At 34.8% G+C, this 13,499-nt stretch overlaps 2 protein-coding genes across 2 annotated transcripts; one reads left to right on the top strand and one right to left on the bottom strand.

Annotated features, from left to right (window-relative positions):
• Nucleotides 1-2,402: 2,402 nt before the first annotated feature.
• Nucleotides 2,403-7,479, top strand: LOC144256491 (putative olfactory receptor 2W6). Its single transcript, XM_077801536.1, has 2 exons — nt 2,403-3,006; nt 7,463-7,479. Exons 1-2 carry the CDS (start codon nt 2,403-2,405, stop codon nt 7,477-7,479), a joined length of 621 nt encoding a protein of 206 aa, XP_077657662.1.
• A 1,925-nt stretch (nt 7,480-9,404) lies between these two features.
• Nucleotides 9,405-10,355, bottom strand: LOC144256490 (putative olfactory receptor 2W6). The gene has a single exon (XM_077801535.1). It carries the CDS (start codon nt 10,353-10,355, stop codon nt 9,405-9,407), a length of 951 nt encoding a protein of 316 aa, XP_077657661.1.
• Nucleotides 10,356-13,499: the final 3,144 nt, after the last annotated feature.

Genomic DNA, 13,499 nt, shown 5'->3' with positions numbered 1-13,499 from the left:
TAACATATGGTAGGTTTTAAAATTAAGGCATGTTGAAATAACTTATTCTGTGTTGTTTTATAATAAAGAAAGAGATTCAGTGCCTACATGTTACAAGGAAGCATCTTTAACATTGATTAAAGGAAGAAAAGCACTCCATGTACAACTGACTTGCCTGTCATAAATGTTGTATGAAATATGAGTTGTGTGAGTAATCTGTGGAAGGATATCCTATGCAAGAACAAAAGCTGGATTTTGAGGTCCATTTCAACTTTAAAATTAATGCTTTGAAAGTTACCAGTACCATAACAATTTTAAACAACCAAAACATCCCAGTATTTTTGTATTTAGGGAGCTCAAGCCATCTTCTGTTCATGGGCTTTATCACCTCAATAAATACATTATAATTGTACATATTTATGTGCAAAGGTATGTTTATACCTTTTAAGAGTTATGGGAAAAGATTTAAGACAATCTAGATTAGCTTTAAACCATGATGGTAAAATAACTAGTGTGAAAAATGAAGAGAATAAAGAATACATAGAATAATAATGATTCAGATATAAATTTATCAATTTTAGAATTAAATAATAACACAGCTCCAAGTGCTATCACAAATATTAACCCTCACAACCTACCATTGTGTAAGGGGCTATTATTATAGTCTATGATTATATTCTATTCTTCACATATAAAGAACCTGGTACACAATCAGTTTAAATAATTACAAAAAAAAAAACAAAAAAAAAAACATGCTTCCCAGTGGTGGAGCTGTGATTTGATGCAGGCAATTGGAGTTTAGAATCTGTACTTAAGCACTGTCCTTGACTTAACTGACATCCTACTATGTAAAAATGAGACGTTCTCTAGTTAAATTGAATTCACAGTTTTTTACTGAGGAAAAACTACATCTTTATCTCATCCATTCTGATAATAAAAGTATCTTCCATATGACCATTATGTTATCATCATGTTTTAACTAAAGTGCTTATATTAATGATACTTGAGATATTTTATCTATATTTTATAATGCAACTGAAATAATTCAAGTGTTTATTCCTTGTCTGCAAAGACACTGTAAAAGTAAAGTATACTGGGTCTGAAGTGTATGGTCAGAAATAACATATAAAAAATTAATTCAATTATTAAAGAGTCTATATTTTTAATGATACAAAACTCAGAAATAGTAAAATTGATTAAATCTTTATCCTTGTATGTACTCATTTTAGCATGAAAGATATGATCATTTTATAGAAAGGGTTCCAAAGCAACGAAAGATTCACTCATGTGATCAGTAAATTTTACAAGTATAAACAATTTACTGATAGTTTAAGAAATTATTGTTTTCATTACCTGTCTACCTAATTTGGCAAACTGGACACATGATAGGGGCTTATAATGATGGTTGCTATGTGTTTGTTGTGACCAAAAGTTCAATTCTTAACTTTCTAACAAATAGATTAGGTTAGTTAGGTAATGAAGTATTAGTAATTATAACAATTGCCAAAACATGGCATCTATACATGTAAATAAATATAATGAAAAATATTAGCCAGGTGCAGTGACACATACTTATAACCCCCCTGGCTCAGGAGGCAGAGGGAAGGGGATCACAGGTTCAAAGCCAGCCTCAGCAACTTAGTGAGGCCCTAACCAATTTAGAAAGAACCTGTCTCTACAAATATAAAAAGGGCTGGGGCATGGCTCAGTGGTTGAGTGCTCCTGAGTTCAATCCCCAGTACCAGGGAAAAAACAGAAGATAAGAAAAGAAAAGGAAAAATATTATTTCTCAGCAACCAAAACACAGTTTTTTAAAAAGTATAGCTATGAATGCCAGAATTACTACAAAAAGCAGGAAAAATATGAGTACTAAAATAAGTGCAGTAAAAGAGATTATCAGATAAAGATGTTTAGAAGTGAATATGGAAAAATTTTTCTGCTACCAAACAGTGGAGTTTAAAAAGTAAACATGCCATTTTACTTTTTTACCTCAAGCACAGCTCCTTTGATAAAGAAAAGACATCATAATCAAGTGATCAAGAGAAAAATAGTGTCATGGTTCCAAGGAGAAAAAAAAACCTCAAAATATATCCCACTCTTAAAATCATGTGATTGACTTTATAGATTTATTGCTTAATTAAAATACATGGAACCATGGATCACATGGCATATTAAGGCTTTTCAATGACTTACAATTCAGTGTGGTTGCTTATAGCATATTATTTTTAAAATCACTTTAGCTATGGTGGAATATAGAGATACTAAAGTCACGAAAACAAATATGAAAAATGAGCCAAATGGGGAAAAAGCATTCAATTAATTAAGTTTTGTTACCCATGACAAACATCAGAGATTTAGAATTCTACCTAAAGCTAGTACTGTACTGTCTTTGATTACCATATTATTGTCTTTCATAAGAAACAATGGAAACAAGCAATGGAAGTTTCAGAACAGACTTCATCCTTCTAGGGTTTTCTGATCAACCTCAACTAGAAAGCATCATCTCTGTGGTTGTCTTCATCTTCTATATTGTGACTCTGGTAGGAAACACAACCATCATTCTTGTATCTTATCTAGACACCCAGCTTCATACCCCCATGTATTTCTTCCTATCTAATTTGTCCTTTTTGGACCTCTGTTATACAACTAGCATTATACCCCAGATGCTGGCAAATCTATGGGGCCCCAAAAAATCTATTACATATGGAGGGTGTGTGCTCCAATTCTTCTTTGCCCTTGACCTGGGAGCCACAGAATGTCTTCTCTTGGCTGTGATGGCCTATGATCGCTATGCTGCTGTTTGTCAACCTCTTCACTACACAGTAATAATGCACCCTGAGCTTTGCCAGAAGATGGTGCTGACCTCCTGGTTGGGTGGTCTTGGAAGTGCCTTAATTCTTTGCTCTTTGACTATGAAGTTGCCAAGATGTGGACACCGGGAAGTAGATAATTTTTTCTGTGAAATGCCAGCATTGATCAAGATGGCTTGTGTCTATTCAAAAGTAATTGAGATTGTTGTCTTTCTGAGTTGGCTAGACTCTTTTCAAGATGATATATTTTGTCTTCATTATCTGACGTTCTGGCTTCTACTTGCTCCACTCTGTTAGTGATACTCTCAATTGAGTTTTTAATTTGGTTTATCGTTTCCTTCATTTCTAGAATTACTTTTTGATTAATTTTTATAATCTCTATCTCCTGATAAAGATGCTTAACTTCTTCTTTTATCTGTTTATGTAATTCATTCTCAATGTGTTCTTTCGCTGCTTGAATTTGCTGTCTCACATCCTCTTTAAGGTTCCATTCCATCTGTCTAAGGTGTTCCTTGAGTTCTTTATATGACCATTTTTCTGATGACTCTAGGTCCTCCTGAATATTTAGGCTGTCCTGCATTGTTTGTACTCCTTTTATTCCTTGCTTTTTCAAACTGCTCATGTTACTTCTTGTTCTGTTTGACTGCTGAGTTACTGTTTACTCCTATAAATTTATTTGATGCTTGGGAGGAAAGGTATTAGAAGGGAAGGAAAGAAGTCACTAAAGAGAAGGAGAGTAAGCAGGTAGAATTCAAGGAAGGGGGAATAAGAAAATTGAAAAGAAATGAAAAGACAAAAGAAGAAAGAAATAGGAAATAAAAAAAGAAAGAAAAATTTAAAAAAATAATAATAATAATAATAAATAAAAATTAAAATTAGAAGAAAAAAATTTTTTTAAAATTGAAAAAAAATTTAATAACAACAAGAAAGAAAAATGAAAATGAAAGAAAAAAACCCAAATCAAAAAGAAGAGAAAAAAAAAACTAATAAATGCAGTCTTAGAGTTTGATTAACTTCTCTTCCAGTAGGTGGCATTGTGCCCACCAGGCCAAGCTTCTCCTGTCAATACGCAGGAACCAATCACTGTGCAGCAGCTCCTCCTCCCAGACTGGGCGAGTCTCCAATCCTGAGTGCCTAGGGCCTCCTCTTGTGTCTAGTCACTTCCCCACTTTTCCTCTAGCCAGGCCCCTCTCACGGGTGCCGCTCACCACAATACTGGCTACACGGCAGGTCTGCTGCTCCCAGGAACCCTGTTTTCATGAACGACTGGGCACACTCTCCCTGTTTGCCATTCCCTCAGAGCCTAAGTTTGTAGAGCTTGGGGCTGAGAATCCTCAGTGAATTTTACTTGCCCTCCGGTAGCCATGCCCCCGGTAGCTGGTGCAAGAGACCTCAGTTGTCAGCACTGGTGGGAGCGGTAGCCGGGAGTTCCGAGCCGCGCATCCCGCGCCACATCTGATTCCCTCGGTCTGGCTATCGCGCTCATGGGAGAGCTGGGAGGGGCCCTTAAGGTTTCCCCGATGTGTGGAGAGGGAAGGCTAGGGGATTACACACCTGTAGCCGCAGGTTTCAATGAAGTTATCTCCTCCACAGCAGTCTGGTGACGTCAGTTCTCTGCCATGGTGGTATCTCTTGCAAATGGCGACAGTTCGTTTCCCTTTGCTGGGTGACCAATGCAACGGGTGGGTCCTTACTGTCTCTCCCAAGCCCCGTTTCAAACCTGTGGCCACTACCTATGAAGGCTTGGTTGGCATTTACCTCCGTAGGATCAGAAGGGCTGACCAGTTGTTTCAGCCGGATGGATTAGTGCTGAGTCACAGCTGTTTGTCTGCGGGAAGCAGGCGAACGGGAGCTTGAATTCATCCGATCCTGGCTCAGTGTGTGTTCTGAGAGGCCCAGACTGTTCGCCCCAGATCCACATCAGCTCAGCATTGCCTAGTGATCCTGAGCAAACAGAATTTAGATTGTTTACGACTCCCTATGCCCGCACAGCTGAAGAGGTCAGAGACTTGATCTCTCCGCGCCCGATGCCATGTTGGAATCTCTCTCTTTGTAATTCTGCTTATTTCTTTAAAAAAAGTTTATGAAGTAGCATGTAACTAAGACAGTGAAGAAGAAATGGGATGTCTGTTTCCCCAAATTACTAACAACACTTTACTCCCACACTTAAAAAAATATATAGTGTCAGTAAATTTCCAATATTTTAACTTGATTAACTAAAGGGTGCATATTGAATTCTTAACCTAGAAGACTATTAAGGCCTTCATCAGGTGCTGGAAACTGAGTGTGCCTATCCTTTGCTTTAGAAGGAGACTTTCTTCCAATTATCTTTACACAGAGGGAAAACCCAACACCAAGTATTCTCAACCTGTTTTGTTTTTATTATCATCATTTCCTTCCTAATGATTTTAATGCCATACATATACTGTGTATATATGTGGTGCAGTGCCTTTTGAAGAGCCACCAATCATTTTAATATCTGATTTTTGTCACTTTTCCTCAGTTTTGACTTTTACCCCCTTGGGGGTGATATCATAATTGATATAAAAGCATACACTGAGAGAAATATTGGATACCAAATGGAATATGATTAAAACTTTAATATAAATAGAAATAAATAAAATCAACTAAAAATTTTGATGACTATTTATGGGCTAGAGATAATGAGGATTATTTTATTCTTATTTTTCTGGTTTCCAAAAATACATTTCCAAGGAAATATATTTGAAGAAAATATATATTGAAGATTTTACAATATTATGCCTGTGAAAGAATAACTGTATTACCTTTCTCTTCCTCTAAGTCAGAGGTGTTTTAAGTGACTTAAACATTAACATAAACTAAAGATATTGCTTCCATATTACCCAATGGATATTTTCTTTATTCTGCAGAATTGATAATATTTTCATGAAGATTTAATAAATGACTACTAATTTACTTAATCATTCTATAGACATTTATTGAATATGCAATTCATGTCAAAAATCAATTTAGACATAGCAAAAATATAATGACTGGGGGTCATGTTGTGTTTTTTAGTTCTTACGTTCTTGTTTGAGAATATTTCAGGAAAGATGCAAAACATAGTAAAAATATAGCAGAATTTATTATAGGAGGAAGGAAAGATGTCCTCAAGGGAGAGAGTGGGTCTTCTTAGAGAGGAGAGTGATGTTGTACTCCTTGGTTCCCCAGTTTTATTGGGGGCTTTAGGGAAGGTTTTAGAGAGTCCTGCCCAGGTACCATCTCTTAATTTTGACTGACAGTAAGATTGCATCAAAATTTTAAGTCTCTACTGAGCATGATCTTATCCATATGTATCCACGTGAAACCCATGGGGGGATATTTTTGTCAGCTTTTTCATGGTTGTGGCTAAAAGACCTGATAAAGGACAATTTTAGAGGAGGTGCCCATGGTTTTAGAAATCTCAGTCCATACGTGACCAACTCCTTAGTTTTAAGGCATAAGGTGCAGCAGAACATCCAAGCCTGGTGGAAGGTCTTGGGGGAAGAAGGCAGCCTAGGACATGGCAATCAGGAAGCAGATGGAGAACACTGCTCACTGGAGACAAAATATATGCACCAAAAGTATGCCTACAGTGACCTACTTGCTCCAATCACAACCTTCCTGCCTGTAATTATTACACAGTTAATCCATATCAGTGGATTAAGCCATGGATTGTTACACCTCTCATAATCTAATAATTTCACCTCTGAACATCCTTACATTGTCTCACATATGAGCTTTTGGGGTACACCACATATCCAAACCATCACAGAAGATAAATTTTACCATTGTGGTGAAATTAAAATGACATGTTAAAAACCTAAAGGCAACTTTCCGTTCCTTTGACTTGTGCTGATGGGTTCTGATTGGAACTTGCTTTTACAGATTTTACAGTTGGTAGACTTTTGCTTTATTTATTTTTTTTTGTCTTCTTGAGTGTTGGACTTTTTTGGTCTGTGTAGTGGTCTGTGTTAAGGCCACATGTCCCCCTTTCAGGTCCATTTATGTCAGCAAGGAGGAGTCTTTCTTCATGTATTTTTTTGACCCTGAGAGAATATCCCTGAGGATAATAGGGTATTTGTCAGGGAATGTGGCATCCTACTGAATTAAGAGAGAGCAGTGCCATAATGGCCACAATGGTAAATTGCTTTTTAAAAGACAGCATGTGGACAGCCAGCACGTAGTTCCAGTTTGTAGAATTATCCCCTTAACTTCATGTTCCTACTACTCCTACCTATTAATAGGAAGCTCTATGTTGTTGAGAAACTCACCAGTGTCTTTTCTCCCAACACACATACAAACTCAAATAAAATGGGAAAATGGGTTAATTATTATTATTTTTTTTTTTTTGGTGTGTGTGGGTGCTGGGGATTGAACCTAGGGCCTTGTACATATGAGGCAAGCACTCTACTAACTGAACTTTATCCCCGTCCTGGTCAATGGCTTAATATTTATATGGTCTGAATTTTGAGAGAGTTTAGAAGACACTGAAGTTTTTCAGGAACTTTCATATGAGGTAAGATTTAATTGGTTAGAGAATTTGCTTAGAAGGTTTTAAAGTGATAAATATAATATCTGTCAAAAATTGAGACAGGCTTTCATCACAAAGTTGATACTCATTTTCAGTGGCCATAATTTTGTCATTTTTTACCTTTGTCTTTCTTCCATAGTCCTTATAACACTATAACCTTTGTATTCTCTTCATGCTTTAACTGTTGTGTGATATCACTCTCATATTCTTCCCTTTTACAAAGACTTATACAACTGACAATTGTAAAGACACATGCAAAGACCATGATTGATCTTGGTGCTTGTGTTTTACATATATATCTTTATCTCCTCAGTATTTCCTCAATTTAATATCTATTTACAAAGTTAAAATTCTCTGATACAAATTCTGGTAAATTTTAGACATGTATTCATGTAAAAGAAAGATATCATGTTTCACCAAAAAAAATTGGGAACTACAGGGTTTAAGTATTGGAGATGGAAGATTGTAAGTCCTTAGTACTCTTATTCCTTCATCCAATTACTTCATGTAGGTTGTGGACAACTCTGCCTATGAAATGTCACATGAAGGTTATTGCAGAAATGTGGAATTTATCACTTGCAGAGAGGATTTCAAATCTCTGAGTTAGTTTATTTATAGAGAAGTAGATTATGTCATTCTCCAGGACAGGGACCTCCAGACTTTGAATGTATTTACCAGCAAAACAAGTGATAAATGTGGAGCAAAGAAAAAAAAATCACTAAATTTTGTTTTGCTAATTAAGAGGTTCAAGCTCTTTTGTAAGAAATAACCATAAACTACCACCACATCCAACAAAAAATAGAATAACATAAAACCAAAATGTCTAAAGAGTATGGTATTAAATAAGAAGTACACTTTACACTGATTTCATTTAATCTTAAGTGAAACTTCTTATTTTCCTCATTCTTCTGGTGATAGAAAAGAGGTCTTTAATGGATTATTCCTGATCTTTGGTCTGACATTTTAGGGTATTTATGTAAATGCTTTGAGAAATTGGTATTCATTTTATCTTCCATATCTACCAGGGAGGAAAGTAATTCATATCTATCAAACCTCATTTATTTAATGTTTAGAGACACTTTATATCTACTAGTTTTCCTACAACAGTGGTTCTCAAACTCTAACCTGAGCAGAATCACTCGAAATGTTTGTTTTAAAAATGTATATTTCTGGATTTATCCTCAAATTATTTATCCAGTAGTTCTATGGTGAGGCATAAGAATTTGTATTTAATAATTTTTCAATTGATGTTGATGCTTCTGGTCCAAGGACCACAGCTCCCTCCAGGACATAGCCCAAATTCCTTATCAGGTCTTCTAAGGGTTAGAGCTAAGCTATTCCAACAGAGAGACACAAATACACAGTTAATTGATTATTATTACACAATGGTCTGGAGGCATTGCTCTGCTAGTGGGTTGCTATATATTTTCTCTTAGGGTTCTGTACCCATTTGCATGGTTCAAGTGAGATACCATCCACATTCACATTTCAGGTAACAGGAAGGGAAGTGAGGAAGGTGAGACTAAGTAGGTTAATATTAAATATATTCAGAATTTGTACCCATGACTTCCGTGACATTGTACTGATAGAGGCTACACTAGGAAATGTGATTTGCAGCATGGTGACCATATGTCCAATTAAACTTTGAGGTGGAATGTGTATTGTTTGATTGTTAGTGTTTACCACATTGGTTGATCCAGTCAAACATGTGAATGAAGGGATGTGTTATTTCTCAGAAAATTAATAAAACAGGGAAGAAAAAGATTCATAGCTTCAAATAATACTGATTTAAAATAGATTATTTAATACCTTATATATATTTACTGTATTTATTATATTTCATCATTACATTTTTACCTATAGTCCATGATTGGTCTTTGTGCTTATGTTTTACATATATATCTTTATCTCCTTAGTATTTCCTCAATTTAATATCTATTTACAAAATTAAAAGTCTCTGGTACAAATTATGGTAAATTTTAGGCATGTATTCATGTATTTGAATAAATTAATGAAATTTCATTAGTAAAGAACAATATTTCTTTGCTTTTCTGTGCTTTGACACATTTTTTCCTTGTCACTCATGACTTTGTTGAATGTTTTTTTTTTTTAATCTGTAATATTCTCTTCACTGCACTCTTCACATCTTTGTTTCTTAAAGTGTAGATCAGAGGATTAAGGCTTGGTGTGATGACTGTGTAAAAGAGAGTAAAGAACTTTCCTTGTTCTTGAGATGTGCTGTTCTGTGGTTTCATGTACATATAAATGAGTGTTCCATAAAATAGAGTTACTACTGTGAGGTGAGAACCACATGTATTAAGGATCTTTTTCCACCTTGCTGCCAACTTGATTGTCATTGCAGCTCGAATGATAACTCCATATGAAATGAGAATTAATGATAGAGGTACTAGAAGAAATAGAACTCCAAGAGTAAAGACAACAATCTCAATTACTTTTGAATAGACACAAGCCATCTTGATCAATGCTGGCATTTCACAGAAAAAATTATCTACTTCCCGGTGTCCACATCTTGGCAACTTCATAGTCAAAGAGCAAAGAATTAAGGCACTTCCAAGACCACCCAACCAGGAGGTCAGCACCATCTTCTGGCAAAGCTCAGGGTGCATTATTACTGTGTAGTGAAGAGGTTGACAAACAGCAGCATAGCGATCATAGGCCATCACAGCCAAGAGAAGACATTCTGTGGCTCCCAGGTCAAGGGCAAAGAAGAATTGGAGCACACACCCTCCATATGTAATAGATTTTTGGGGGCCCCATAGATTTGCCAGCATCTGGGGTATAATGCTAGTTGTATAACAGAGGTCCAAAAAGGACAAATTAGATAGGAAGAAATACATGGGGGTATGAAGCTGGGTGTCTAGATAAGATACAAGAATGATGGTTGTGTTTCCTACCAGAGTCACAATATAGAAGATGAAGACAACCACAGAGATGATGCTTTCTAGTTGAGGTTGATCAGAAAACCCTAGAAGGATGAAGTCTGTTCTGAAACTTCCATTGCTTGTTTCCATTGTTTCTTATGAAAGACAATAATATGGTAATCAAAGACAGTACAGTACTAGCTTTAGGTAGAATTCTAAATCTCTGATGTTTGTCATGGGTAACAAAACTTAATTAATTGAATGCTTTTTCCCCATTTGGCTCATTTTTCATATTTGTTTTCGTGACTTTAGTATCTCTATATTCCACCATAGCTAAAGTGATTTTAAAAATAATATGCTATAAGCAACCACACTGAATTGTAAGTCATTGAAAAGCCTTAATATGCCATGTGATCCATGGTTCCATGTATTTTAATTAAGCAATAAATCTATAAAGTCAATCACATGATTTTAAGAGTGGGATATATTTTGAGGTTTTTTTTTCTCCTTGGAACCATGACACTATTTTTCTCTTGATCACTTGATTATGATGTCTTTTCTTTATCAAAGGAGCTGTGCTTGAGGTAAAAAAGTAAAATGGCATGTTTACTTTTTAAACTCCACTGTTTGGTAGCAGAAAAATTTTTCCATATTCACTTCTAAACATCTTTATCTGATAATCTCTTTTACTGCACTTATTTTAGTACTCATATTTTTCCTGCTTTTTGTAGTAATTCTGGCATTCATAGCTATACTTTTTAAAAAACTGTGTTTTGGTTGCTGAGAAATAATATTTTTCCTTTTCTTTTCTTATCTTCTGTTTTTTCCCTGGTACTGGGGATTGAACTCAGGAGCACTCAACCACTGAGCCATGCCCCAGCCCTTTTTATATTTGTAGAGACAGGTTCTTTCTAAATTGGTTAGGGCCTCACTAAGTTGCTGAGGCTGGCTTTGAACCTGTGATCCCCTTCCCTCTGCCTCCTGAGCCAGGGGGGTTATAAGTATGTGTCACTGCACCTGGCTAATATTTTTCATTATATTTATTTACATGTATAGATGCCATGTTTTGGCAATTGTTATAATTACTAATACTTCATTACCTAACTAACCTAATCTATTTGTTAGAAAGTTAAGAATTGAACTTTTGGTCACAACAAACACATAGCAACCATCATTATAAGCCCCTATCATGTGTCCAGTTTGCCAAATTAGGTAGACAGGTAATGAAAACAATAATTTCTTAAACTATCAGTAAATTGTTTATACTTGTAAAATTTACTGATCACATGAGTGAATCTTTCGTTGCTTTGGAACCCTTTCTATAAAATGATCATATCTTTCATGCTAAAATGAGTACATACAAGGATAAAGATTTAATCAATTTTACTATTTCTGAGTTTTGTATCATTAAAAATATAGACTCTTTAATAATTGAATTAATTTTTTATATGTTATTTCTGACCATACACTTCAGACCCAGTATACTTTACTTTTACAGTGTCTTTGCAGACAAGGAATAAACACTTGAATTATTTCAGTTGCATTATAAAATATAGATAAAATATCTCAAGTATCATTAATATAAGCACTTTAGTTAAAACATGATGATAACATAATGGTCATATGGAAGATACTTTTATTATCAGAATGGATGAGATAAAGATGTAGTTTTTCCTCAGTAAAAAACTGTGAATTCAATTTAACTAGAGAACGTCTCATTTTTACATAGTAGGATGTCAGTTAAGTCAAGGACAGTGCTTAAGTACAGATTCTAAACTCCAATTGCCTGCATCAAATCACAGCTCCACCACTGGGAAGCATGTTTTTTTTTTTTGTTGTTTTTTTTTTTTTGTAATTATTTAAACTGATTGTGTACCAGGTTCTTTATATGTGAAGAATAGAATATAATCATAGACTATAATAATAGCCCCTTACACAATGGTAGGTTGTGAGGGTTAATATTTGTGATAGCACTTGGAGCTGTGTTATTATTTAATTCTAAAATTGATAAATTTATATCTGAATCATTATTATTCTATGTATTCTTTATTCTCTTCATTTTTCACACTAGTTATTTTACCATCATGGTTTAAAGCTAATCTAGATTGTCTTAAATCTTTTCCCATAACTCTTAAAAGGTATAAACATACCTTTGCACATAAATATGTACAATTATAATGTATTTATTGAGGTGATAAAGCCCATGAACAGAAGATGGCTTGAGCTCCCTAAATACAAAAATACTGGGATGTTTTGGTTGTTTAAAATTGTTATGGTACTGGTAACTTTCAAAGCATTAATTTTAAAGTTGAAATGGACCTCAAAATCCAGCTTTTGTTCTTGCATAGGATATCCTTCCACAGATTACTCACACAACTCATATTTCATACAACATTTATGACAGGCAAGTCAGTTGTACATGGAGTGCTTTTCTTCCTTTAATCAATGTTAAAGATGCTTCCTTGTAACATGTAGGCACTGAATCTCTTTCTTTATTATAAAACAACACAGAATAAGTTATTTCAACATGCCTTAATTTTAAAACCTACCATATGTTAGTATCATTATAAAATAAAAGAGGGATACACAAACAAAAGTAGAAGCTTGAGGAGTACAGGAAAATATTTTTTTAACTATCACCTGAGTGAAGAAATAGAAAGTTACCAATTATCTCTATTATACTGCCTTGCTGTCCCCTGGAGTATCCACTGTCCTAATGTTTATAATAATGACCTCCATCATTTTAACTGTTAGAAAGCCAAATGTACTGGAACTGTAGCTGTAGCTCAGTGGAAGAGCATTTGTCTTACATGTGTGAGGCACTGGGTTCGATCCTCAGCACCACGTATAAGTAAGTAAAAAAATAAAGGTCCATTGACAAGTTAAAAGAAAAAGCCAAATATACTTCTCTGGATGATGTTGTGTTAGTTTGGCTTATCTGAAAAATCTTACATATGTACTCTTAGACTAAATACACTTTCAGTTTTTCTGAGCAGTACATGATCTAAATTTTCATGTTTTCTTGGTTAATTTCTACTAGACACATCATAGTTTATCAAATATTTCAAATTACTGTGTACAAAAGTGAGCAGAGTACACCAGGTGTTTTATACTGTTGGAGAGCACAGTGGATGTCTATAATCTGTATACATTTTCTAAAATACATGTGACTATTTTTTTGAGAGAGAGAGAGAGAGAGAGAGAGAGAGAGAGAGAGAGACAGAGAGAGAGAGAGAGTTTTTTTTAATTTATTTTTTTAATGTTGGTTGTTCAAAACATTACATAGTTCTTGAT

Source organism: Urocitellus parryii, chromosome 8 (genome assembly GCF_045843805.1).
Source record: "Urocitellus parryii isolate mUroPar1 chromosome 8, mUroPar1.hap1, whole genome shotgun sequence".
NCBI lineage: Eukaryota > Metazoa > Chordata > Mammalia > Rodentia > Sciuridae > Urocitellus > Urocitellus parryii.
The sequence above is the reverse complement of the archived record's forward strand: the minus strand, read 5'-3'. Positions and strand labels throughout refer to the sequence as shown.